Genomic DNA, 21759 nt, shown 5'->3' with positions numbered 1-21759 from the left:
ATTTAATTTTATAAAAAAAAACCGTTAATACCATTTACTTAATCCAACGTTTACCAACACTGCCTTTTAAATTTAGTATTTTTAAATTACAATTAATTAAATCAATACGTTACACAAGTTTTATAAGGAGACCATTTTACCCCACGAGCTTGTACAGGCGAACGGGCATGTTGAATGATCAAAAATATATTTATATTGGCAGATTATGGCCCCCTTTGGAATACTATAAATATTTTGCTACACTCCACTGACACAACGTGTTATCGATGTTGGTATCGTCATTTCGCCCACCACTAGTTTTGTTGTTGGGACGGGCGCAAAGGCGACTTTAGCTATTAGCAGCTGTGCGAATTTAATTAAAAAATAAATAAAACTATTCACAGATGCGGAACAAGACAACAAAGACGGGCGCGATAAGCTTTCGTCTCGTGCGAAATTGACAAAATTTAAATAGTGGATAAAATTTTTTAGTGCAAGCATTCCGATCATTCGATTCGATTGGGCAATTACAAAGTACAAAATTCAAAATAAAATAAAACCAAAAACCAACAAAATCAAAGTATAATAAATTTCCTGTGTTTAAAAAAGTTTTTAAATATATTTTCAAGTCTGTCTTGTATATACGCACACACATAGACACAGACACCCACCCACACAGTGATAGTTGTTCCCCCTTTTGATGCTGATAAGGCGACAGCAGTAGCAGGCAAAGCAACAGGCAGTAGTCGATAGAAATCTGTGAAATGCGCATTGCAAAATGAGTGACGAGGAGACCTCAGACAAAGTCACGACTCAGCTGATTGGTAACACAATGGCGTCCACACCAGCCGCTGTTCGTCTGCCCATTGTGGGCATGACATGTCAGTCCTGTGTCCGCACCATTGAGGAGCATATTGGTCAGAAAGCGGGCATACTCAAGGTCCGTGTCCAATTGGAAGAGCATGCCGGCTACTTTGACTATGATCCGTCTCAAACCAGCCCCACACAAATAGCCAATGACATCGATGACATGGGCTTTACATGTAGCTACACGGATCCCTCATCAGCACCCACCAGCAGCGACACCAGCGGCAGCAGCAGCAGAAGCACAAATATCCGTGTTCTGGGCATGACATGTCAGTCGTGTGTTAAAAATATCGAAGGCAATATTGGCACCAAGCCTGGCATTCTCCACATTGTGGTTGATCTGGCCAACAAAAATGCTAATGTCACCTACGATCCTGGCCAATTAAATCCCGCCCAGATAGCCGAGTTAATCGATGACATGGGTTTTGTGGCCAGTGTGGCAGTGGGCACCAATAGCCGTCCAACCAGTCCAACAACCACAAATCACTCCAAATCGCCCGTCCCAACGCCCAAGGCATCGCCGCCGCACGCTCCATCGAATGGAACAGCGGTTTGGGTGCCCATTGAGAAGGAGCTACTCACAAAATGTTTTCTACGCATACGCGGCATGACCTGTGCCAGTTGCGTGGCCACCATTGAGAAGCATTGCCGCAAAATCTATGGCCTGGATAGCATACTGGTGGCCCTTTTGGCTGCCAAAGCTGAGGTTAAATATAATTCCAATGTTCTTACCGCGGAGAATATTGCCAAATCCATTACCGAATTGGGTTTCCCCACCGATGTCATCGATGAGCCCGACAATGGTGAAGCCGAAGTGAAATTGGAAATATTGGGCATGACCTGTGCATCCTGTGTGAATAAGATTGAAAGTTATGTACTCAAATTGCCTGGAGTTACCGCTGCCTCGGTGACCCTAATGACAAAACGGGGTAAGTTTCGGAAAGTCATTAGTTCGTAATAACATCTTTTCCAGGGATATAAAACTTAGAGATCCTTTAAGTTCTCACCCCTCTCGTGTAACATTCTTTAAAAGTTTTCCGTTGTCGTTGCCAATTTCAACTCACAACGTATCTAAGATCACGTACGGCATTATTCGAAGGGACGCGACCCATTGTAAAGCTTAATTTTTAAAAGAAAAACCTTTTCTTTTAATTAAATTAACCTTAGCTATTAGCAGATCGGCCAGACTATAGAAAACTAAAGCCTTATAGCCTGGTATTGAACGACTAAACAAAAAATATTCGGATCGTCTTCAATAAACGATAAATATATATGTTTCCACAATGCATACGAAAAGTTCAAATTACTGAGAATATCTGAAATTGTAAACCTCTCACGTACTGGCAAATATTTCTAAGCGACGCTTTTATACAATAAACAAACATTTACTTCAAGAATTAAATATTGTATTATATAAGCTAAACAAAAAAAACAAGAAGTGAAATGCCTGGCAACCATCTGGTATTTAGATTTACTACTATATACCCGTATGTCAAAATACTTATCTTTGAGCAGCTGCTGGTTATTACAATTATCTCCATCTCCCTCTCGCTCTCTGCTCGTCTCACTCTATCTCTATGAATGGGGACAACAGCTGGTTCCTGGACACCAGAAATTATGGGGATTGCGGGGAAGCTAGATATGTAGGTCGGTAACCTGATAATATTTCACTTTTTTTAAAGTACTTTAAAATACGAAATTCGTATTTTCTTTTGTCGTCTATATAATCAGTGTAATTTAGATCGGAAATCGGTTTTATGCTTCAAGTTAGATTAGAGCGATAGCCAACGGGGGACTATATGCTCTTATTTTAACAAAAATAAGATTAAGCATTTTATTTATATATGCGTATGTTTATATAAACGAATAAAATATATGTTATCTGGGCTGTGAGTATATACATATGTACATACATGGGAGTGGGTGCCGCTTGTGTACCCCACAATAATCTCCTTTCGTCAGACAAAGGCAGCAACAAAATAGAGTGAAATGAAACTGAGTTTCATTGACTATTGGATGCTAAATGACGAGGGGAAATCTCAATCCATAAATGATAAACAAAAAATGTATATATCACATCGTCATGAAATCATTTCAGTGATGTGTAATTGCAATAATTATAGAAATATTGCATAGATCACGCAAAGAAAATACAGAAAACTATTATATTTTGAACTATTTAATTATTTTATTGAGCTGAACCTTATTTGTATATATATATTGTTGATCTTCACATCGTTATAGTAATATTTTGAAAGAAGTTTAAGAGGATCTTGTAGCATTTGTTAAATAAATGTACAAAAACCTTGAAAAATCAAAGGTCTAGGCTTGAGTTATTCATATTTTGTGAATGTGTGTATAAATGGAAAAATTTTACAAACAATGAGTAGTCCAACAAATAAAAGGTACAATGGAAAGTGAAAGACCTACCTAACCAACACACACAAACACACATACAACAATTGTTTTATACATATATTCAAGTATATATATAATCTGACTATTGTTTTGGAATTTTTCTCTCAACCTCTAATGCTGGTGCTCCAATTTGATTTCAATTCTCGTCAAGCTACATAAGGAAATCCGTTTAAGCCAAAACCAAGACAAGACAAGTCAAACCAAACCAAACCAAACCAATCCCTCCCCTTCTCATAACTAAAAATCAAAACTTGTTGGCTTACGTGCAAAATATATATATATATATATATATATAGATACATACATATATACATATATTTATGTATACAACTCAAATAGAGTTTCATGTATAATTATTGCAATCGAAACTGGTTTTCCTTCAACCGCTCTCTTTTCGAGCACTTTCCCATTTGCCTTAAAAAAAGAGAGATAGAGAGAAAGAGAAAGAGATTAAACCATATCTCTAATAAAACTCCAAATTTTATTAGATCAAATCATTGTTTAAAACATTTAAATGTACTTGTTTGTTGTCGTTGTTGTTGTTGTTGTTAACTGTGAAGCAAAACATATGTTTTTCTCTTGTTTTTGGGGGGCGATGCTTATCAGCTGATAAGTGGGTACAACTAGAAATAGAAGTCTTACTAACAACAACTTCAAAATGGACAAAAGAATGCCATACAAATGGTACAAAAGGAAAGCAAACAAAAAAAAAAAACTAAATGAATGGGCAAATTGTTAAGGCCGATCGATCGATCGATGCGATGTGATCATATTTCGATTTCAATGATAATAAGCATTAATTGTTACACACTCGTTGACCAGTCAGTGACTTTCATTTTGCACACGGCATTCCTTTCAATTAAGTCATAGTCAAGTGATTGAACGATCGATCGGATGGATGGATATATCGATCGATCGATTGATCGTTGTTTGGTGCTGTGCGAATCCTAGGCATCATCATTGTCAAGGTTCTCTCGAAGAATTGCACAAGTTGTTGAAATGTCATTATCTATTAAACAGAATTTTATCTGACAAAGCAAATAGTTGGCACTAAGATGATAGTTTAGATGTCATCTCTCTCCCACTCTCTATTTAACTACGATCACAAGATTGTTTTGGTGTTAACCTTCACTTTGATTGGTAATTCCTTTCTGCATGTTTATGTATGTATGTATGAACAATATATGTATGCTTGTAATCGACCAACGATAGCAACAGTTAACAAATTTGAAAATTATCTTATCGTATCGAACACAACCACCAACAAATTGCGCTATGTCAACCCAAGCTTCTGGGCTTAAATGGCAAACGCGAAAAAAAAACACAGAAATGAAAATGAAAAGAAGCAAAATTCTATGTATTTCTATACAGGGTACTTTGAAAGTTCATTAGCCGCGCAGTGTCTCACACACTTGTGTTGACTCTACTAGATACATATGTATGTACATATAGACGTAGTCTGTCTATATATATATTATTAGCTTTTTGCTTTTTCTAGGGCATCACAAAATTTATTTGCAATTCAATCTACCAAACTAACCGGTTAATCACTTTGTGTCTCTATGCAAACTAAGTAAATCCCAACAACGAGCATGAGGAATTCATGAACTGATAGCCAACTAAACTGCACACGACGGCGACGTCGACGCCGACGCCGGTGCCTTAATTTCCATTCTCAAACTAAAAATAAAATCAAATTATATAATACATTTTTGCTTATACCAATGCCAAAAATATCCAGTTTTAAATTCTTGAGTCAGACTTTAGAAAAGCAAATAAAAGCAAATAAAAATGCATTTAAAAAACCTTTAAATGGTTAAAGTTAATGTCGTGATCGATATTAAGAAAAGAGGGGACTTACAATTGCCATTATTGACAGACTTTTTCAAAGAAAAATCATTGGAATGTAGAGATGGGATTGTGAAAGAAGTAAATGAGATGCGACAAATAGATTACACAGAAAAAAAAAAAAAGAAAACATGATGTGATGAAATTCTAAGCAAAGTTATGGAAATTTCCTGAGAGCGTAGTGAACCCCCATTATTAACTACACTAAAGATAAAACTTTATATGTGATGACTAGGTTTTTAGGATTTAGGATTCTAACAATCATTTCCTCCATTTCTTAAAACTTGTCACGATGCAGCATTTTGTCAATTAATATCTATGAGTTCTACGTTTTTCAACATAGTTGAGTTAATATAATGTATAAATATAATAAGTATACAATAAAGAATGCTCGGTAAATATGTTTAGTTGGCCAAATGTGAACCTAAATATATTATTGAAAAGTTACTCAAAGTTTTCTTTATATATATGTATGTAATATACTTTCTATATTGATTTTAGCAATGGAAGAATACATAAAAATATATGAAGCCACAAAAACTTTAAAATTATGCAATTTGAAATTTTATCAAAGATTTCTCTAACAAACTTTAGAAAAAAAAATTTTCCTCTTCTTTTCTTCCGTTTACTGTTGTTTTTTGGCTTGGGTGGCCAAAATGGGGACTCTTTCTTCTACAGGGCAACCCTTCTTATTCGTCCGTATTCTGCTGCAACTTTAATATGAGCGTTTAACTTGAAACATTAAGTTGATTAAAATTAATTTACGCTATAATATACCGATGTCCTCTAAAAGATTTATTTAACTCATAGTCGTAGCGTCTTTTTTTATAACCAAGATCTACGCTATGCTAGCATTCTGTACAAGACTAGTTTATTGCATACTTTTAGGAGGAAAAACAGAGAGAGACATTGTAAAAATTGTCATTGCTAGTGCTTTAAATATTCTATTCTAATCTCAGTTGTGTTCTTATCTTGTTGCAGGCAAATTTCGCTATAGTACAGATGAGACGGGACCAAGAAGCATTTGTGAGGCCATCGAATCGCTGGGCTTTGAGGCCACCCTGTTGACAGGACGCGACAAGATGACCCACAATTATCTGGAGCACAAGGAAGAGATACGAAAATGGCGTAACGCATTCCTCGTTTCATTAATATTCGGCGGTCCCTGCATGATAGCCATGATCTATTTCATGATGGAGATGAGCGACAAGGGTCACGCCAATATGTGCTGCATAGTGCCGGGTCTATCGATGGAGAATCTAGTGATGTTCATCCTGTCGACGCCGGTGCAGTTCTTCGGGGGTTTTCACTTCTATGTACAATCGTATCGGGCAATTAAGCATGGAACCACCAACATGGATGTGCTCATCTCGATGGTGACGACCATATCGTATGTGTATTCGGTGGCTGTGGTCATTGCCGCCATTCTCATGGAACAGAACAGTTCGCCATTGACCTTTTTCGATACGCCGCCGATGCTGTTGATATTCATTTCACTTGGACGATGGCTAGAGCACATAGCTAAGGGCAAGACGTCAGAGGCGTTATCCAAACTGTTGTCCCTCAAGGCGGCCGAAGCGTTGCTCGTAGAAATTTCCTCGGATTTTGATATTGTAAGCGAGAAGGTTATATCGGTGGATTATGTGCAACGTGGCGATGTTCTAAAGGTCATACCCGGTGCTAAGGTGCCCGTGGATGGGAAAGTACTCTACGGTCATTCCACATGCGATGAATCACTCATTACTGGCGAGTCCATGCCCGTGGCCAAGCGCAAAGGTGCTGTAGTAATTGGTGGCTCCATCAATCAGAACGGAGTCCTCCTTGTCGAGGCCACGCACACCGGTGAAAATACAACATTGGCCCAGATTGTACGCCTCGTGGAGGAGGCTCAGACCTCGAAGGCGCCTATCCAACAGTTGGCCGATCGCATTGCCGGCTATTTTGTGCCTTTTGTCGTGGCCATATCGAGTATAACACTTATTGGCTGGATTATAGCCGGATTCGCGAATCCCAATTTGGTGCCAGTGGCCATGGAGCATAAGATGCATATGGATCGGAATACCATTATCATAAGCTATGCATTTAAGTGTGCTCTCAGTGTGCTGGCCATTGCATGTCCGTGTGCCCTAGGCCTGGCCACGCCCACAGCTGTTATGGTGGCCACTGGAACTGGTGCCACCAATGGCGTACTGGTCAAGGGAGCCACTGCCTTGGAAAATGCCCATAAGGTAAGTCATATCCATCATATCCAGCCACATGGAAATCACAACGTCTCTTGCCTTCCTTTCAGGTGAAAACTGTTGTCTTTGACAAGACTGGAACCATTACCCATGGCACACCGATGACCAGCAAGGTTACACTTTTCGTCTCACCCCAAGTTTGCAGTCTCGCCCGCGCTCTAACCATTATTGGGGCAGCAGAACAGAACAGCGAGCATCCCATTGCGTCGGCCATTGTCCTGTTTGCCAAAGATATGCTCAATCTAGACACCACAGTGGCCAGTTTTGGCAAATGCTCCAATTTCCAGTCTGTGCCCGGTTGCGGCATCCGTGTCACAGTCTCCAATTACGAGCAGACGTTGCGGCAGGCGTGCAACGCTGAACGAATTATCAACTATGAGAACCTTTGGCGTACCCAACCAAACAGTGCCGTCCATGTGGATAATGGAGCCAGTATTGATCAGCTGATACCTCATGGAGATGTCCGGCAATCGATGGAGCTGGCCCACCAACAACTGCTGTCCCTCGAGCCTAATGGAGTCCCAAATAATGGTCAGGTGGAGCAGCAGACGATTATCGATGGTCCCGAAATTCACGTCCTAATCGGTAATCGGGAGTGGATGCAGCGCAATGCCATTGATGTGCCGCTCGAGATAAGCGATTGCATGACACGGGAGGAGCAGAAGGGTCACACAGCTGTCTTGGGCGCTCTCAATGGGCAATTGGTGTGCATGTTTGCTGTCTCTGATATGGTTAAACCGGAAGCTCATCTTGCCGTCTACACGCTCAAACGCATGGGCATTGATGTGGTCCTCCTCACTGGTGACAATAAAAACACAGCGGCCAGCATCGCCCGTGAGGTAAAGATTGCTTTCTTCTTGGATGATAAATTGTTTACCCACTATCTCTCTCTCTCTCTCTAGGTTGGCATACGCCATGTATATGCCGAGGTGTTACCTTCCCATAAAGTAGCTAAAATTCAGCACATTCAGAAGAGTGGAATTCGTGTGGCCATGGTGGGCGATGGTGTCAACGATAGCCCTGCCTTGGCACAAGCCGATGTGGGTATCACAATAGCAGCCGGCACCGATGTCGCTGCCGAAGCATCCGATATTGTGCTCATGCGAAACGATCTCTTAGATGTAGTGGCCTGTTTAGATCTCTCACGCTGCACAGTACGGCGTATACGCTATAATTTCTTATTTGCCAGCATGTACAATCTATTGGGCATACCATTGGCCAGCGGTCTGTTTGCCCCATATGGCTTCACACTACAGCCCTGGATGGCATCGGTGGCAATGGCCGCCAGTTCGGTCAGTGTTGTCTGCTCATCGTTGTTGCTGAAAATGTATCGCAAGCCGACAGCTAAAACCCTACGCACACCCGAATATGAGGTACACTTGGCCGCAGAACGAGCGCGGCTCAATGGCTCGGAATCGGACTATGACAATCTATCGCTGCATCGCGGTCTGGACGATCTGCCCGACAAGAGGCAGCAGATGGCCTTTAAGCGTTCCAATACATCGCTTATATCGCGCATCTTTTTAACCGGCAGCAATATGGCCGGACATGTTACAAAGTCACAGCATGAGGAGGGACTCCTCGACTCCAGTGATCATCTCGATGGACGGGCCAAGATAGTCAAGTCGAGATATTTGACTGATAGTACAGAGCTCCAGAAGCTCTAACAATAACGACTAACGAAAATTTTCAGTGAAATTTGTGAAATTAAGCAACAAATCAAAATCATACATACATACATGCACATAAATAAACATTGCATATATATCTATCATTTTATATACATACATAATAAAGGTGGTATATTTTGGCAGCTAATGAATTAAATTGTTCAAATTGTTGCTTAAGTGTTTCCACTTAACAATATTATTTTCTTCATCTCCTAATATTGTTTCATCAACAGCTAACCATCTACTCCTTATTTTCTTTATTTTTTTTTTGTTTTTGTTTGATAAATATATATATTAAATTTTGAAATCCCATCATGTATTATTCATTTATTTTGATATACATATATCCATCTTTTTTTTCTTGATTGTTATTGTAAATTATAATACGTTAAGTGCAAGCAAAGGCATCAACTATTGTTACTTATTGTTAAACTATATATTACTACGAATAAACAGACACAACATACATGTTTAAAAGCGATTTGAATTCACAATTGAACATTTAGAATCAAGTAATCGTATTACATACATACAAATAGTTATTGTAAAATAAAATAATGATTTTTTTTTTTTTTTTGCTTTTTTACAACAAATGATTATAAGGTTTATATACCAAAATGATGTTAGTACTGTATATGAATAAAGCAAGAAAAAGAAAAACAAGGCGGACCCTATACCAGCAAATTGAATAAGTGTATTATTTTTGTGTTACTTGGCGTCTTATCTATAGGACAAATAGATCATAGGTCTTTATGTGTATATATCATGCATATCTTCATCTTCTTCGTAACTCGACTAATCGCTGTTTTTACTCAAGTTAATGTGATTCAGTTAATCCACACAGTTCTTAGTTACGTGGGCGTCTTCTTAATTGGGAACCCGTTTTTAAAAAATTTTTTTAGGACAATATCCCAATAGTCCAAAGCACCAAAAAAATTACAAACCAAAACAACTTTTCAACCAAGAAGGTCCCCTTAAGGAGTCTTTCTCATTGTCATTGGATTTTTCAATAAAATCCCCGAAAGCAAAAGGCGCAAATTTCACCCTCGGCTAATGTGAAGATCCCAGTAGGTTAATCTTCTAACAATGTCTTTGTTCCTCGAAAACCGAATATAAACTGTTCACTTAGTTGGATATCCATGTGTTCAGGTTAGAGCGAAATTGCATATTTTTTTAATTTTCAACTATGATTAGTAAGCATTAATATTTTAGTAGTATTTTAAGTTCGGCAGTAAAGATGTCAAATAAATAACATGGCAATTTTGTTTTGTAGGCCCACCTAAAGTTATAAATCTAAAAATAGATCCAATCATTGACTTTTCTCAGTAAAACATTAAACTATGACACATGTCTATCTGATTCATCTTACCTCATACTGCTTCTACAATACTCAATATAACACGCAGTAAATATTAATTCATACCCCTTCATTTATTAAAACATAATTACACAGTTCTTAATATGTATAACTTATTCCTCATTTCGAATGAAATGAAGCGAAACACGTCTTGTCATTGTGTGAGAAAAAATAGCTTACGAAGTTGAAAGAAAAAATATTAGAACGAATACCTATTGGTTCGCAAAATTCAATTTAAAAACAAAAATGTAGATGTACGACATAAGTTGCGGAGGGAAAAGGGCAAAGCGATGGGAGGATAGTTCACGCATTACTTAGAGCGTCTTCAATACGTGAGGTTCGAGTTGTATCATCAGGATTCGTCTTGACTTTTGGATAGACATCTAAATGGCTTTTAAAGTCCTCGATGTCCACAATAGTCGCAGCATTGCCTTCTTGTGGCAGGAATTTGACATCTAAGGAATTCGATAGAGCTATAAAAAGATCTTCATCTTCCTCCTCACTGGATGCCACGCCCGATTCTTCCCCATCATCAGAGTCGTCTTCGGATTCGGCAACTTGATGTCCAATCACTTGCACTGAGAGTTTACGCAAATTTGAGACTTCATTCTCCAAAAGAAAGTCGACAATCTCACTTTTGGCTAATGTGCGCAGAATATCAATTTGTCTGCGGCGTCGATCAAAGAGATATTCCTCATTGGTAATCTCAGACCAATTGCGATGCACTTCGGTGGACAGTGCCGTGTCAGTGACCAGATTTAGCTTGATCAATGAATCCCTGGTGTGGTCATAGTCCTCTTGTGACATTGTCTGCAGAATCTGCAGCATCTTGCCACGGAAAGCTTCGATACGAGATTCGACATGCTCGACAGTGGTTTTCGTCTCCTGTGAATTGACCATTATGGAATAACCAGCAATGCCATAGTTAGTGCGCACCGCCGCGGCCACATGATAGCCCAATTGCTCTTTGGTTCTCAGATTATCGAACAGTGGCTCATCCACAAACATCATAAGCATATGCAAAATACTTTCCACTCTCACAGTATTTGGGCCAATTTGATAGAAATTCGTTACCACCGAATTGGTATCAGATTCGTTTAATGCATGACAACGAATGTAGTGGGCACCCTGCGGCAATTGAACAGTTCGGTCCTCGATAAAATGACGATCCTTGATCACCTGGCAGTTAAGGCGAGAGAGAACGGAATTTAGCACATTGTGCGCCGATTCTTCCGTATAGTTGCCCTGAATGAGAGCCTGAATGTATAACTGTTGTGGGAACTTTACTGCAAATTCCCTTAGATCTTCCAGTGTGATTTCGTTAAGGCACTTGTATTTATCAACCAATTGCCAGCGAATCTGCTCCAAGACGCAAAGTCGAACATCCCTAAACAATTAAAGGGGGAGAAAAGAATAACTTAATAAGTGGACCCTTTAAAAATTTTATAGATTTTTTGTCTTACTTATTTAATGCCCTTGGCTTAATTAGTGTATTGAATAATGACTTCCGTTGATCCTTTTTGAAAGTATTCAACATCTCCTCGTTCAATGTAGATGAGACTGTCATCATGCCCTCTGCAATGGCCTCTACAATTAAATGCAGCTTCTCATTGTATCCGCTGACCTTCAAAACGATACCCTTTTCGCTGGCATTAAAGCTGTAAGAGAGCCCAGCATTTAAGGCCGGATACAGCTCCTCGGCGACATGAAATTTAACCAACTCTTCGTACATGGTGCACATAGCATCACTATATAGACAGCGAATGGGAATGAAAGATTATTCAATTGACGGGAAAAACAAATTTACTCACTTTTTGACACTCTGACGTTGCAATGGCGATATAAAGTAGAAATACATAAATGCCTCAGGTAGTTCAAATTTATCATCCTGTCGGAACCAGAGCTCACATATATCCGTTTTAAGCAATTTCTTGGGGGCCGTTGGTATATCTGGTTTGCCCTGCTGGTGCCAAAATAATGTAAAATCATGGGTAACAAAACGATTCGATTCGGGTAAAAAGAGTTCGGAAATCGGTTTTGATTCGTTCCACAATTGTTTCCACTTATCCGGCATATCAATGCAGCAGTATTCGGTGCCAAACCATTTCTCTTGTTTATCGTAGGTTATTCCTTCATACTTTGTATGCGACGTAATCATGAGATTGAAATTGAATTTATTCAAATGCTGAATGAGATTGTCCAGCTGACTCTCATTGTACTCAAAATAGAGCTCATTGCCAGTAAGAATATCCTTGGGTGGGAAATATTTGCAACCAAATACCACCTCCGTAACATTATCAAAGGCAGGACGTTGCGCCTGAAAGCGAAAACCATTAGCTTCAATGCTTTGCTGCTCTTCATAGACCTGCTTAAGAGATGGGCAAATTTCAAAGAGCTTGGCATAGGCAAATGTTGCGGCCAAAACTTCGTCAATATGTTTGAAACCTTCATCGGTGAGATAAATGCAGATGTTGAATAGAGCAAACATGCTGTTGTTATCGAAGCCATTGTCATCAATTCCCGCTATCAGCCGCAGAGACCACAGACGCTTCCTTAGGTATGCACATAACGAACCCTTTCCCTCATAACCCATCAAATACGAAAGGAAACCATCTGGCTTGCTGCGATAAAGCGGACGCACTGCTGGCAGCACCCAAGTCAACTCCAACTTGCATTCGTTCTCCACTGGCTTTACGAAAAACACTTTCTCATGAAACTCCTTGCGGAATGCCTGCCGGTAATCAAATTTCGTAAGATCTGGAGCCTTAATATCGTTTTTGGGAATATCGGCGAAATATCGCAACACAAGTGATTCGAGATCTTCGATGGGGAGCCGTGCTTGAAGGCACACAAAAAGGCGATTAGCTGCATAATGATCCTGTCGAATCTCGTGAAGAAGCTTATACAAGGCATCATCATCGACGTTGTCCTTTAGTGATTTCATATTGCCCCAGGTGAAGGTCCCATGCGGAAATTCTTCATTGGCTAAGCTGGCTAGCAATTGATCGCGACGCGTTTCATCGTCCTGGACTATTTGTTGGAACTCCGATTCTACAGCACAGCGCTCTCGTTGCATGGCCTCCTGCTTCATTAACGGATCCTTCAATAGGGCAGTGAAATAATCTAAACTGGAGTCCAAATGCTTTTCAGCCACCTCAAAGTAGAAGTAGGTATCTTCGCAATCCGTATTGGCATTGTCAAATCCGCCACATTTCTTGATGTGCGCATCAAAGATATTCTCTTCGGGATATTTCTTTGAGCCCATAAATATCATATGTTCGAGAAAATGAGCCAATCCTTGATAGTTACGCGGCTCAGCGAATGAACCGAAATCAACCATTACAGCACAGGCGGCCAACTTCTCATCGCCCTCTTCGCTATCGCCAGACTCTGAATCTTTGCTGCCGTCCGAACTGGATGATATAGTGCTATCGCCACTGCTTGACTCCGATGAGCTGGCGACTTCACCCGACTCTCCAGATCCCAAGGAGGAATCCGATGTGGTAAATCCATCATGTGGCATTGGAGTAGGATCAGAGATGATCAGTGCTTTCAGGCCATTTGCTAAGAGGAGAGTTCTGAGGATAACAAGTGCAGGGTTAGAGAAGATCTGATAGCCGAAGGGGCAAACAAAACAATTGATAACTCACTTGTATATTTTCTTGTCTGTTTCCGATTTATCGGGTATATCCAAATATTGGACCTGATCTGACATCTTGGTCAATCTTTGTTGTGGCACGTTGTGGGACTGAAAATGCTTTACAGATAATTGTCGAGGTAAAACTAATTGTTGGAAAACGAGTCTTAGCCTTCTCTGTGATCTTAGAATTGCTTTGGTTGCCGTTGCCGCTGCCGTTGCTGCTGATGTCGTTCGTCTCACCTACCGAAACGATTCAAGTTGATTCTTCTATATTCGTTGTGACGTGAATGTGACAGGAGTCGGAGGCAGAAGCATTAGCCTGTTTTATCGGAAAGGTTTAGTTGGTAAGGTTTCCGCTTTCGTTGCGTTAGCTGGTTATTTGAACTGCTTGTGTCGGCGTACTAAATCAGTTTGTAGAGTCCGGTAGTATTATTTTGTTTTTTATTGTAACCTATTTGGTTACTGCCCAGACGTGGGCTGGAGAGCAAGTGTGACCGAATGAAAGGAAGCAGAACATCAGTCACAGTCGCAGTGATTGATAGGCATGGATTCACCGGCTTGAGTCCAAGGAGCTGCCAAATAAATATTGTCAGTCCTTTGACTCGGTAGGATCGTGACATCCAATTCTCTCGCTTATATATAGTTCTCTATGCATATCACAAAGCTTTTGGGCTCTCATTTTGCCAACCCCTAAACCAAAGAGCTAGAGCAAGTGCTTACATACATATATTCATAGGTACATCTCTTACATATTCTACAGAGGAATACTTAAAAGTAATCATAATGATCAACTCGATTGTGGACCGTGCACAAAGGTTACTACCTAAATTTAAATTTAACTTTAAATTTAAAAACAAGTAACAGTCACAGTGAAAGTTTAAAATGCGGTCACGCTAAACAAATTTGTAGTTTGGTCACACTAAGAAGCAAGTGAGTAGTGTGTGTGTGTGTGTGTTTGAAAGAGTGAGTGTCATGTGCATCGGTGTGTGTGTGTGCATGTTAGTTAGCATATAATTTTATAATTTTTAAACAAAAAGCCAAATGCACTAATATGTGTGGGTGTATATATGTGTCAATATGATTAATATTTAGGCATAGATGATGCACACAGATGACAAACTTAATCAGATGCTGAAAAATCAAGAGCAAAAGGAATAAAAGCTGAAAACATTCAACACTCAAATTGGTGGGTGACAGAGTCGGTTAACAAGAGAGCGTAGGTGCAGGTGCAGGTGGGGGGCAGGTAAACCGTGAAACGGTAAGTGACTGATAAAGGTGTTTTTGTTGTTGCGTTTTTTTTTTTTGTTTAATTATTATCAAACCCCAAAAAACGATAATTCCAATGGCATATGCATATATGTATGTGTGTCACACTCTCTCTCACACACTCCGCCTCCTTCTTCTACGTCCTCTATTCATGTATCCCCCTCTTTCTCACTCTCTCTCCCGCAGTATGTTCGTCTGTGGTGGACAGGAAATCAAGTCGAAGCACACACACAATAAATCAATTTAGTATTCCAAAGACGTGCCTAAAGAGATGGCCACTGGCAGTGGCAATGGCAGCGGAGGCAGCAGCAGCGGAACTGCCAGCACCAATCACCATCATAATAACCATCACCTCAGCATCGATATGCCAGAACATCGGAAACGGAATACCTTCACTAGTTATGTAGCACCGTTACCAGGAGATTTACGCTTAAACGAATGGAGCTTGCCCAGCGATCAGAGGGATGTGCACTTGGCGAAGCCGCGTTTGCTGCTGGGCGAGCAAATAGTGGCCTCGGCACCAGCCTATATGTATTCACCCATTGATCCCATGGAGAGTGCGACAAGTTCCAGCAATTTGCTTCACAAGGAGGCTATATTTGGCCTGCTAAGTGTTACCAATTTCAAATTGGCCTTTGTTCCCTTACAAATGGCTCGACAGGCAGCACCAAATTCATCTGCTTCAGCTGCCCCACTAAGTGATCTTTATCAGGAAAATACATACTTGGGACGAAATGAAATTACTCTCAATAATATTGATCAAATCTATACTGTGGCTGAACTGGGAAGAGCAGCCAGTGCTCTGCAAGCAGCACGTATGACCAGCAGTCGACGGAAGAAGCTTGAACCGTTTAAGCAACAGACAATTAATGGACGCATTGCTGCCCTCCACATTGTGTGCAAGAATTTTCGACTACTAAAGTTTGCCTTCCAGCAGCAGGATTCGAAACTGAGTGGAGCGAGTGACTATGGCAAACTGATAGCCTCGGCTCTTAATCGGTTTGCCTATCCCACTCGGCATGATCTTAGCTTCGCCTATGCTCATCGTGAGGCTTACTACTATTCCTCGCTGGGTGTGAGCGGTGTCAGCATGTATCAGACAAAGAATGACTGGGCACGGGAGCTAATTCGTTGCGGAGCCAGTGAGTGGCAAGTGGTAAGCAGTGCGAATGTTCCGCTCTTGCAGAATCCCCTGCAGGCGGGCAAATATACGGTACCGCCGCATTTTGTTATACCCAAATGCTGCAGCATCGAGAGATATTTGGATCTTTCGCGGGCGTTTTGTGATTCACGTGCAGCCTTTTGGGTCTACAGCTATGGTAGCAGTGGAGCCGCCTCCCTGGTCAGACTGGCGGAATTGCAGCCAGCTGCTCAGCAAGATACCAAAGTGGAGAATATTATGCTGGAACTGGTGCGCAAATGTGATGAACGAAAGCAATTGAAATTGCTACAATTGACCGATCGTTTGCCCAGCATCCAGGATGTTCAGCGTGCCTATCAGAAACTGAGGCGTCTGTGTACACCGGAGACGCCAGAGAAATTTATGCTGCAGGATGACAAATATCTGGGACTATTAGAGAAGACCAATTGGTTGTTTTATGTCTCGCTATGTTTACGCTTCTCAAGCGAAGCTGCTGCCACTCTAAGATCATCGATAACCTGTGTTCTCCAAGAGTCAAATGGCCGGGACTTATGCTGTGTCATCAGCAGTCTGACTCAACTGCAATTGGATCCATATTTTCGCAGCATCGATGGCTTCCAGTCGCTCATTCAAAAGGAATGGATTGCTCTCGAGCATCCGTTTCAGCGACGTTTGGGTCATGTCTATCCATTGAGTGCGGGCGCCAATGATCAGTTCCATGATAGTGAACAGAGTCCAGTATTCCTTCTCTTTCTTGATTGTGTTTGGCAATTGTTGCAACAGTTTCCCGATGAATTCGAATTCACTCAAACGTATTTGACCACGCTCTGGGATTCGTGTTTTATGCCCATATTCGATACCTTTCAATTTGATAATCATGCTCAGCGTGCCCGAGCTGCAAAGGATGGACAATTGGTCTTACGTCCGGTTTGGGATTGGAGTGAACAATTCTCCGATAAGGATAAAATGTTCTTTAGCAATCCATTATATCAGAGGCAGCGAGCAAGTGATATGGGATCCTCTGGAGGCACAGGGGGCAATCCATCGGGCTTGCGACGCTCTTTGGCTGTGGGACATAAGCATGCGGCATCATCGGCTGTAACATCAACGCCATCGCGTTATACCATTAATCCTCAACTGTTTGCCACGCAATCGACAGTTCCGCAGGATCGTTTCCTAATGCCAGCTCATCGCATTTTCGACTTGGCCGTGTGGGATCAATGTTATTACCGTTGGCTGCCAGTGCTGGACATTCGAGGTGGCGGACAGCCTCAGGTAAGAGAACCAAATCTTATTAAATGTTTTCCTGTTTCTTATCTCAGATTATTCAGTGTTTGTTTAATATTGTTTATTTTTAATATTTATTTTCATAGATTGATCTCTTCCATCGCCTACTGTTAAGCAACATAGCGAAAGTTCAGCGTTGTCTTGATCTGCAGAACTTTGATGAGCTACCCGATGCCTACTACGAAGCCATAGGGGAGGCGAAACCAAAAAGATCACCAATTGCCGCAACAGAGGAAGCTGTTGCCGATCAAGAGCCCATTGAGTATGTGGATGGTGTGGAGCGTCGTCGGAAATCAATGCCGCCGCCACCATCGACACCTGCCAATGGCCTGCATACGGCAGTTAATGGCCAATTGCAACTGTCATCGCTCTCGTCATTCTTTCCCTTTGGCAATCCCATTGCTGGTGATGCGCCGCATCAGCTTTACGACATTCTAAGTAGCAGCAATGAACTGTTACTCGAAACCTCTTCCATACTGGACAAGTCATCTATTGTGTGAGCCTAGCTCGCTGCTCGCTTATTCGTTACTCGTTACAACAAGTCACAAGCGAGCCGGAAAATGCCACGCGCACAACCTGTCGGAGGAGAAAACACTTGTTTTGATTTCAATAAAACTAAAATGAAACGCTGAACTCTAGATGTATTATACATAATCAAGCCTTTTTTTATATACACCCATATACCTATACATATATATATCACGTTAACACACTTTATTATTATTTACTAATAAGCAAAGTTTATCTACTATAAGTTATTTTTTTGTCCTGTTTTATTTACCAACTCCTATTACATACATATAAATATACCTACAAAAGTTGTTTACATGGTTAATGTGCAACAAAAACAAGAAGAAAAAACAAACAATTACAAACGCTAAGCAATTTAATTATATGTAAAACAAAGGAAACACCAACTAAACTAATTGATAGACAACAAAAACATGTATTATATTGTATCTAACTGAGATATATAAAACAAAAATGTTTCCTTGATTGTTTAAATGTCCAGACGAGGGAAACCGAATTTTTTAGAATTGCGAGTCCGAAATTCGGAAATATTTTCGATCACTTTCGGATACCGATCTCAGTATTGGGATGGGGCCTTGATCAATAATTTCTATAATTAACCTGGCAATACCCAAATTCAGACTTCGATCTCATCAGCTGTTCAGCCAGCACTTATTGACATCTGACCCCGTTAGACGTAGAATTGACAAATGCAATGACAGTTACAAAAAAATAAAAAATTTAATACGAATGTCGTCAGAGCAGCAGGAACAAGAGGAATCCACTCCAACTATTCGACGTGGACCGCCGATGCCATCAGAAGACATGATGCGCAACTCTATTGCCAGCAATCTTACCCAGATATTGTTAAATATGAGAAATGCAAATTATCAGCAACAATGCCGAGAAATTTTGCAGGTGGATGATTTGTCACAAGGGGCTTACAGCAAAATTCTGAATATACTCAAATACATTGATGAAAAGCGCCCACATCCGCGCACACGTGAGACTTAGTTAAATCGACAAAACGTTTTCTTAATGTACATACATATGTTTAATTTATCATTTAAAACAACAACTAATAATTAAAACGGCAAACGAAATTTTCGTTTACTTTGTTTTCTTTTGGTCTTCTTTGGCCTGTTCCGCCTGCAGGAGTTCAGAGATGATGCCGACTTTCTTGAGTTCCTCAATGAGATCGCCGCTCTGATGCATTTGGAGGAGTATATCGCAGCCACCCACAAATTCACCATTGATGAAGACTTGGGGAATGGTAGGCCAGTCGGTGAAGTCTTTAACGCCTGTAAAATTTATAAAGAGGATTAGCATGAATCGGCATGTGGGCATTTCATCTTACCTTGACGCAGGGCTTCATTCTGTAGCACATCGTGAGCATCGTACTGTACGCCATGCATACGCATTATCTGGACCACAGCATTGCTGAAGCCACAACGTGGTTGTTCGGGATTGCCCTTCATAAATACCACCACTTTGTTGGTCCGCACCAGCTTATCTAGCGTTGCCTTGTCCACGGCAGCAGGTGCATTGTCCGCACTGTACCATCGATTTGTGGTTGCCGCCGCAGCCAGATTAAAGCCATTATAGCTGCTCGGCGTAGACCGGGATTTGTAGGTCTGTCGCAATACATTTACCCAAATTCGGTTCATTTTGTTTGAGTTTTCACCGTTTCTCTAAAGTCTTACCTAATTTCTAATTACTTTTTGAAATGTACAAATCAGAGATGTCCGATATCTCTCATCTGGATTAACTATCGATATCTCGGTCAAAGGTGGCCAGTTCGATAAGTCGGCCGCAAGGTGGCAACTCTGCTACAAGTGGGAAATTTGAATTTAAACTAAACATATCTTTAAAGTTATTTAAAGTTTTTACATTTATGAAAAGAAAAAACAGACAAACGTTTTTGTATATATGAAGTGAATATATTGTAATCACATTTCAATTAAACTTTATTATTCATTATCTTCAATTAACATTATGATTTTTGAATACCAACGTATTTGCTCTCTGCAGCGTTTGGCAATAAGTTTTTCGCCCACGCTTGAAGCTGAAAAGTAACATCTGCTTGTCGGCCGCCCATGCGCAAATAAACAAAATAATTTTGCTCAGTCTTAACTCAACTGTGTGACAGTGTGGACTTGAATTTAACTAGTCGAAATGAACTTGTTGTCATTGATCATAAATGGGGTTTTACTAGGCTTAATATGCGTCAGCATTGAAGCCAAACCATCACCCATGTTGTATAAACGTAATCCTGACGAGAAATACGAAGCCGGTTGGTCACAGTTAGATCATCATTAATCCCAACTAAGCAGCGACAGCGACAGCGACAGCGACAGCTACTCCCCACTCCTCACTCCCACACACTGATTTACTCTTTAACATTTTGTTTCCAGATCTAGTTGCTGTCTCGTCAACAGTCATACCACTAACTGTGCTCGAGGTTAGCTACGGCGTGGGCGGTAAACCCAGTGAGGCCTATAAGGCAGCTTATCTACGTAAGTTGCGTAAACAGGTGCTCCAACGAGCCCATAATAATAACAACCAACAAGACGAAGATGACCAAACTGTGCCAATTGTGGTATCAGTTCCAGCTCCAGATTCAGCTCCTAGTGATGCCGATGCCCTAATTACTGGTAACCAAACATACATATATAGAGTTAGTTACCCATAGAAACGAATTTAAGTTGTATTTTCCAAATCACAGTGAAATCGCAGCATACGAAGGCCGAAGTCAAGGCTGTCTAAAGCAAGAGAGAGACCTCACCTCTGGATGGTGAAACGTAAGGTGAGGCGAGGAGCGGCGCTGATGTCATGGCGAATTTTGAACAAAAAAAATAATAAAACAACAACAAGAGCAACTCAATGTCTTCGTATTAGTCTTAGATCTAACAAAGTGGGCGTGGATGTAGTGCAAGATGGTCAAGATTTGTAGCATCATTTCCTGGAAGGAAGTACAAGTTTTTCTCCCCCTCGTGTGTGTGTGTGTGTGTGTCTTCTCAATAAAATCAAATCAAATCGTTTTGGCAATACAATTTAATGAGACAACAAGAGGCTAAAAGATAATTCTTGCTCCTTGTTCATTCTTTTGTTGATGCCATTGTTATGTCCCAGTGGTGGTCGTATGCTTGTGTGTTTGAGTGTGTGTCTGTCTGTGAGCAGCAGAGAAAGGGGCGTGGTTTTCCTCGAAATTATTATTAAATCAAACAATAGTGACAACAATAACAACAAACGAAATCACTTCAACAGTCTCTGAGAAAATCTAAAGCAAAACAGGACACAAGAACAACAAACAAAAAAACCAACGAACAACCTAATTGAATTTACCATTTTATCTCTCTCTCATTTTTCTTTTTTGCCCCGCTCATTTTGGCCATTCTGCTCTTGACCAATAAAAAGCCTTTGATTGATTGTTCAAAATTGTAGCAGAACAATTTTTATGTTCTTTATGATATAATCAATATAATTTGAAATTTAATAACTGACGATCTTATCACATTTCTTTTAGGGTATTAGCG

General features: G+C 40.5%; 6 protein-coding genes across 6 annotated transcripts; 4 read left to right on the top strand and 2 right to left on the bottom strand.

Moving 5' to 3' along the window:
* The first annotated feature begins 296 nt into the window (after positions 1-296).
* LOC6652826 (copper-transporting ATPase 1) lies at positions 297-9174 on the top strand. The gene is made up of 4 exons (XM_002075505.4): positions 297-1775; positions 6094-7340; positions 7403-8191; positions 8255-9174. Exons 1-4 carry the CDS (start codon positions 758-760, stop codon positions 9017-9019), a joined length of 3819 nt encoding a protein of 1272 aa, XP_002075541.2. The 5' UTR covers positions 297-757; the 3' UTR covers positions 9020-9174.
* A 1260-nt stretch (positions 9175-10434) lies between these two features.
* On the bottom strand, positions 10435-14519 carry LOC6652825 (nardilysin). The gene is made up of 4 exons (XM_002075504.4): positions 14030-14519; positions 12191-13957; positions 11843-12127; positions 10435-11766 (listed from the first exon to the last, which is right to left on the bottom strand). Exons 1-4 carry the CDS (start codon positions 14092-14094, stop codon positions 10683-10685), a joined length of 3201 nt encoding a protein of 1066 aa, XP_002075540.3. The 5' UTR covers positions 14095-14519; the 3' UTR covers positions 10435-10682.
* Positions 14520-14983: 464 nt separating this feature from the next.
* On the top strand, positions 14984-18467 carry LOC6652801 (myotubularin-related protein 10-B). Its single transcript, XM_002075503.4, has 3 exons — positions 14984-15277; positions 15472-17701; positions 17800-18467. The coding sequence occupies exons 2-3, from the start codon at positions 15557-15559 to the stop codon at positions 18211-18213; spliced, it is 2559 nt and encodes an 852-aa protein (XP_002075539.1). The 5' UTR covers positions 14984-15277; positions 15472-15556; the 3' UTR covers positions 18214-18467.
* A 183-nt stretch (positions 18468-18650) lies between these two features.
* On the top strand, positions 18651-19237 carry LOC6652800. The gene has a single exon (XM_002075502.3). The coding sequence runs from the start codon at positions 18974-18976 to the stop codon at positions 19235-19237; it is 264 nt and encodes an 87-aa protein (XP_002075538.1). The 5' UTR covers positions 18651-18973.
* Positions 19238-19956, bottom strand: LOC6652799 (glutaredoxin-related protein 5, mitochondrial). The gene is made up of 2 exons (XM_002075501.4): positions 19581-19956; positions 19238-19524 (listed from the first exon to the last, which is right to left on the bottom strand). Exons 1-2 carry the CDS (start codon positions 19888-19890, stop codon positions 19334-19336), a joined length of 501 nt encoding a protein of 166 aa, XP_002075537.1. The 5' UTR covers positions 19891-19956; the 3' UTR covers positions 19238-19333.
* Positions 19957-20377: 421 nt separating this feature from the next.
* LOC6652798 lies at positions 20378-21093 on the top strand. Its single transcript, XM_002075500.4, has 3 exons — positions 20378-20516; positions 20638-20877; positions 20949-21093. Exons 1-3 carry the CDS (start codon positions 20399-20401, stop codon positions 20987-20989), a joined length of 399 nt encoding a protein of 132 aa, XP_002075536.3. The 5' UTR covers positions 20378-20398; the 3' UTR covers positions 20990-21093.
* The last annotated feature ends 666 nt before the right edge of the window (positions 21094-21759 follow it).

The sequence above is a fragment of the Drosophila willistoni genome, assembly GCF_018902025.1.
Source record: "Drosophila willistoni isolate 14030-0811.24 chromosome XL unlocalized genomic scaffold, UCI_dwil_1.1 Seg142, whole genome shotgun sequence".
In the NCBI taxonomy this organism is placed as follows: domain Eukaryota; kingdom Metazoa; phylum Arthropoda; class Insecta; order Diptera; family Drosophilidae; genus Drosophila; species Drosophila willistoni.
The sequence above is the reverse complement of the archived record's forward strand: the minus strand, read 5'-3'. Positions and strand labels throughout refer to the sequence as shown.

Bases quoted from the DNA above. Each gene is read 5' to 3' on its own strand.
- LOC6652798 (XM_002075500.4), top strand. From the start codon at position 20,399: ATGAACTTGTTGTCATTGATCATAAATGGGGTTTTACTAGGCTTAATA. The intron at 20,517-20,637 runs GTTGGTCACAGT...TTTTGTTTCCAG, and splicing joins TGACGAGAAATACGAAGCCG to ATCTAGTTGCTGTCTCGTCA. The intron at 20,878-20,948 runs GTAACCAAACAT...TCCAAATCACAG, and splicing joins TGCCGATGCCCTAATTACTG to TGAAATCGCAGCATACGAAG.
- LOC6652825 (XM_002075504.4), bottom strand. From the start codon at position 14,094: ATGTCAGATCAGGTCCAATATTTGGATATACCCGATAAATCGGAAACA. The intron at 13,958-14,029 runs GTGAGTTATCAA...TGTTATCCTCAG, and splicing joins ACAGACAAGAAAATATACAA to AACTCTCCTCTTAGCAAATG. The intron at 12,128-12,190 runs GTGAGTAAATTT...CTGTCTATATAG, and splicing joins CAACGTCAGAGTGTCAAAAA to TGATGCTATGTGCACCATGT.
- LOC6652801 (XM_002075503.4), top strand. From the start codon at position 15,557: ATGGCCACTGGCAGTGGCAATGGCAGCGGAGGCAGCAGCAGCGGAACT. The intron at 17,702-17,799 runs GTAAGAGAACCA...TTATTTTCATAG, and splicing joins GAGGTGGCGGACAGCCTCAG to ATTGATCTCTTCCATCGCCT.
- LOC6652799 (XM_002075501.4), bottom strand. From the start codon at position 19,890: ATGAACCGAATTTGGGTAAATGTATTGCGACAGACCTACAAATCCCGG. The intron at 19,525-19,580 runs GTAAGATGAAAT...TAAATTTTACAG, and splicing joins GAATGAAGCCCTGCGTCAAG to GCGTTAAAGACTTCACCGAC.
- LOC6652800 (XM_002075502.3), top strand. From the start codon at position 18,974: ATGTCGTCAGAGCAGCAGGAACAAGAGGAATCCACTCCAACTATTCGA.
- LOC6652826 (XM_002075505.4), top strand. From the start codon at position 758: ATGAGTGACGAGGAGACCTCAGACAAAGTCACGACTCAGCTGATTGGT. The intron at 7,341-7,402 runs GTAAGTCATATC...CCTTCCTTTCAG, and splicing joins CCTTGGAAAATGCCCATAAG to GTGAAAACTGTTGTCTTTGA. The intron at 8,192-8,254 runs GTAAAGATTGCT...CTCTCTCTCTAG, and splicing joins CGGCCAGCATCGCCCGTGAG to GTTGGCATACGCCATGTATA.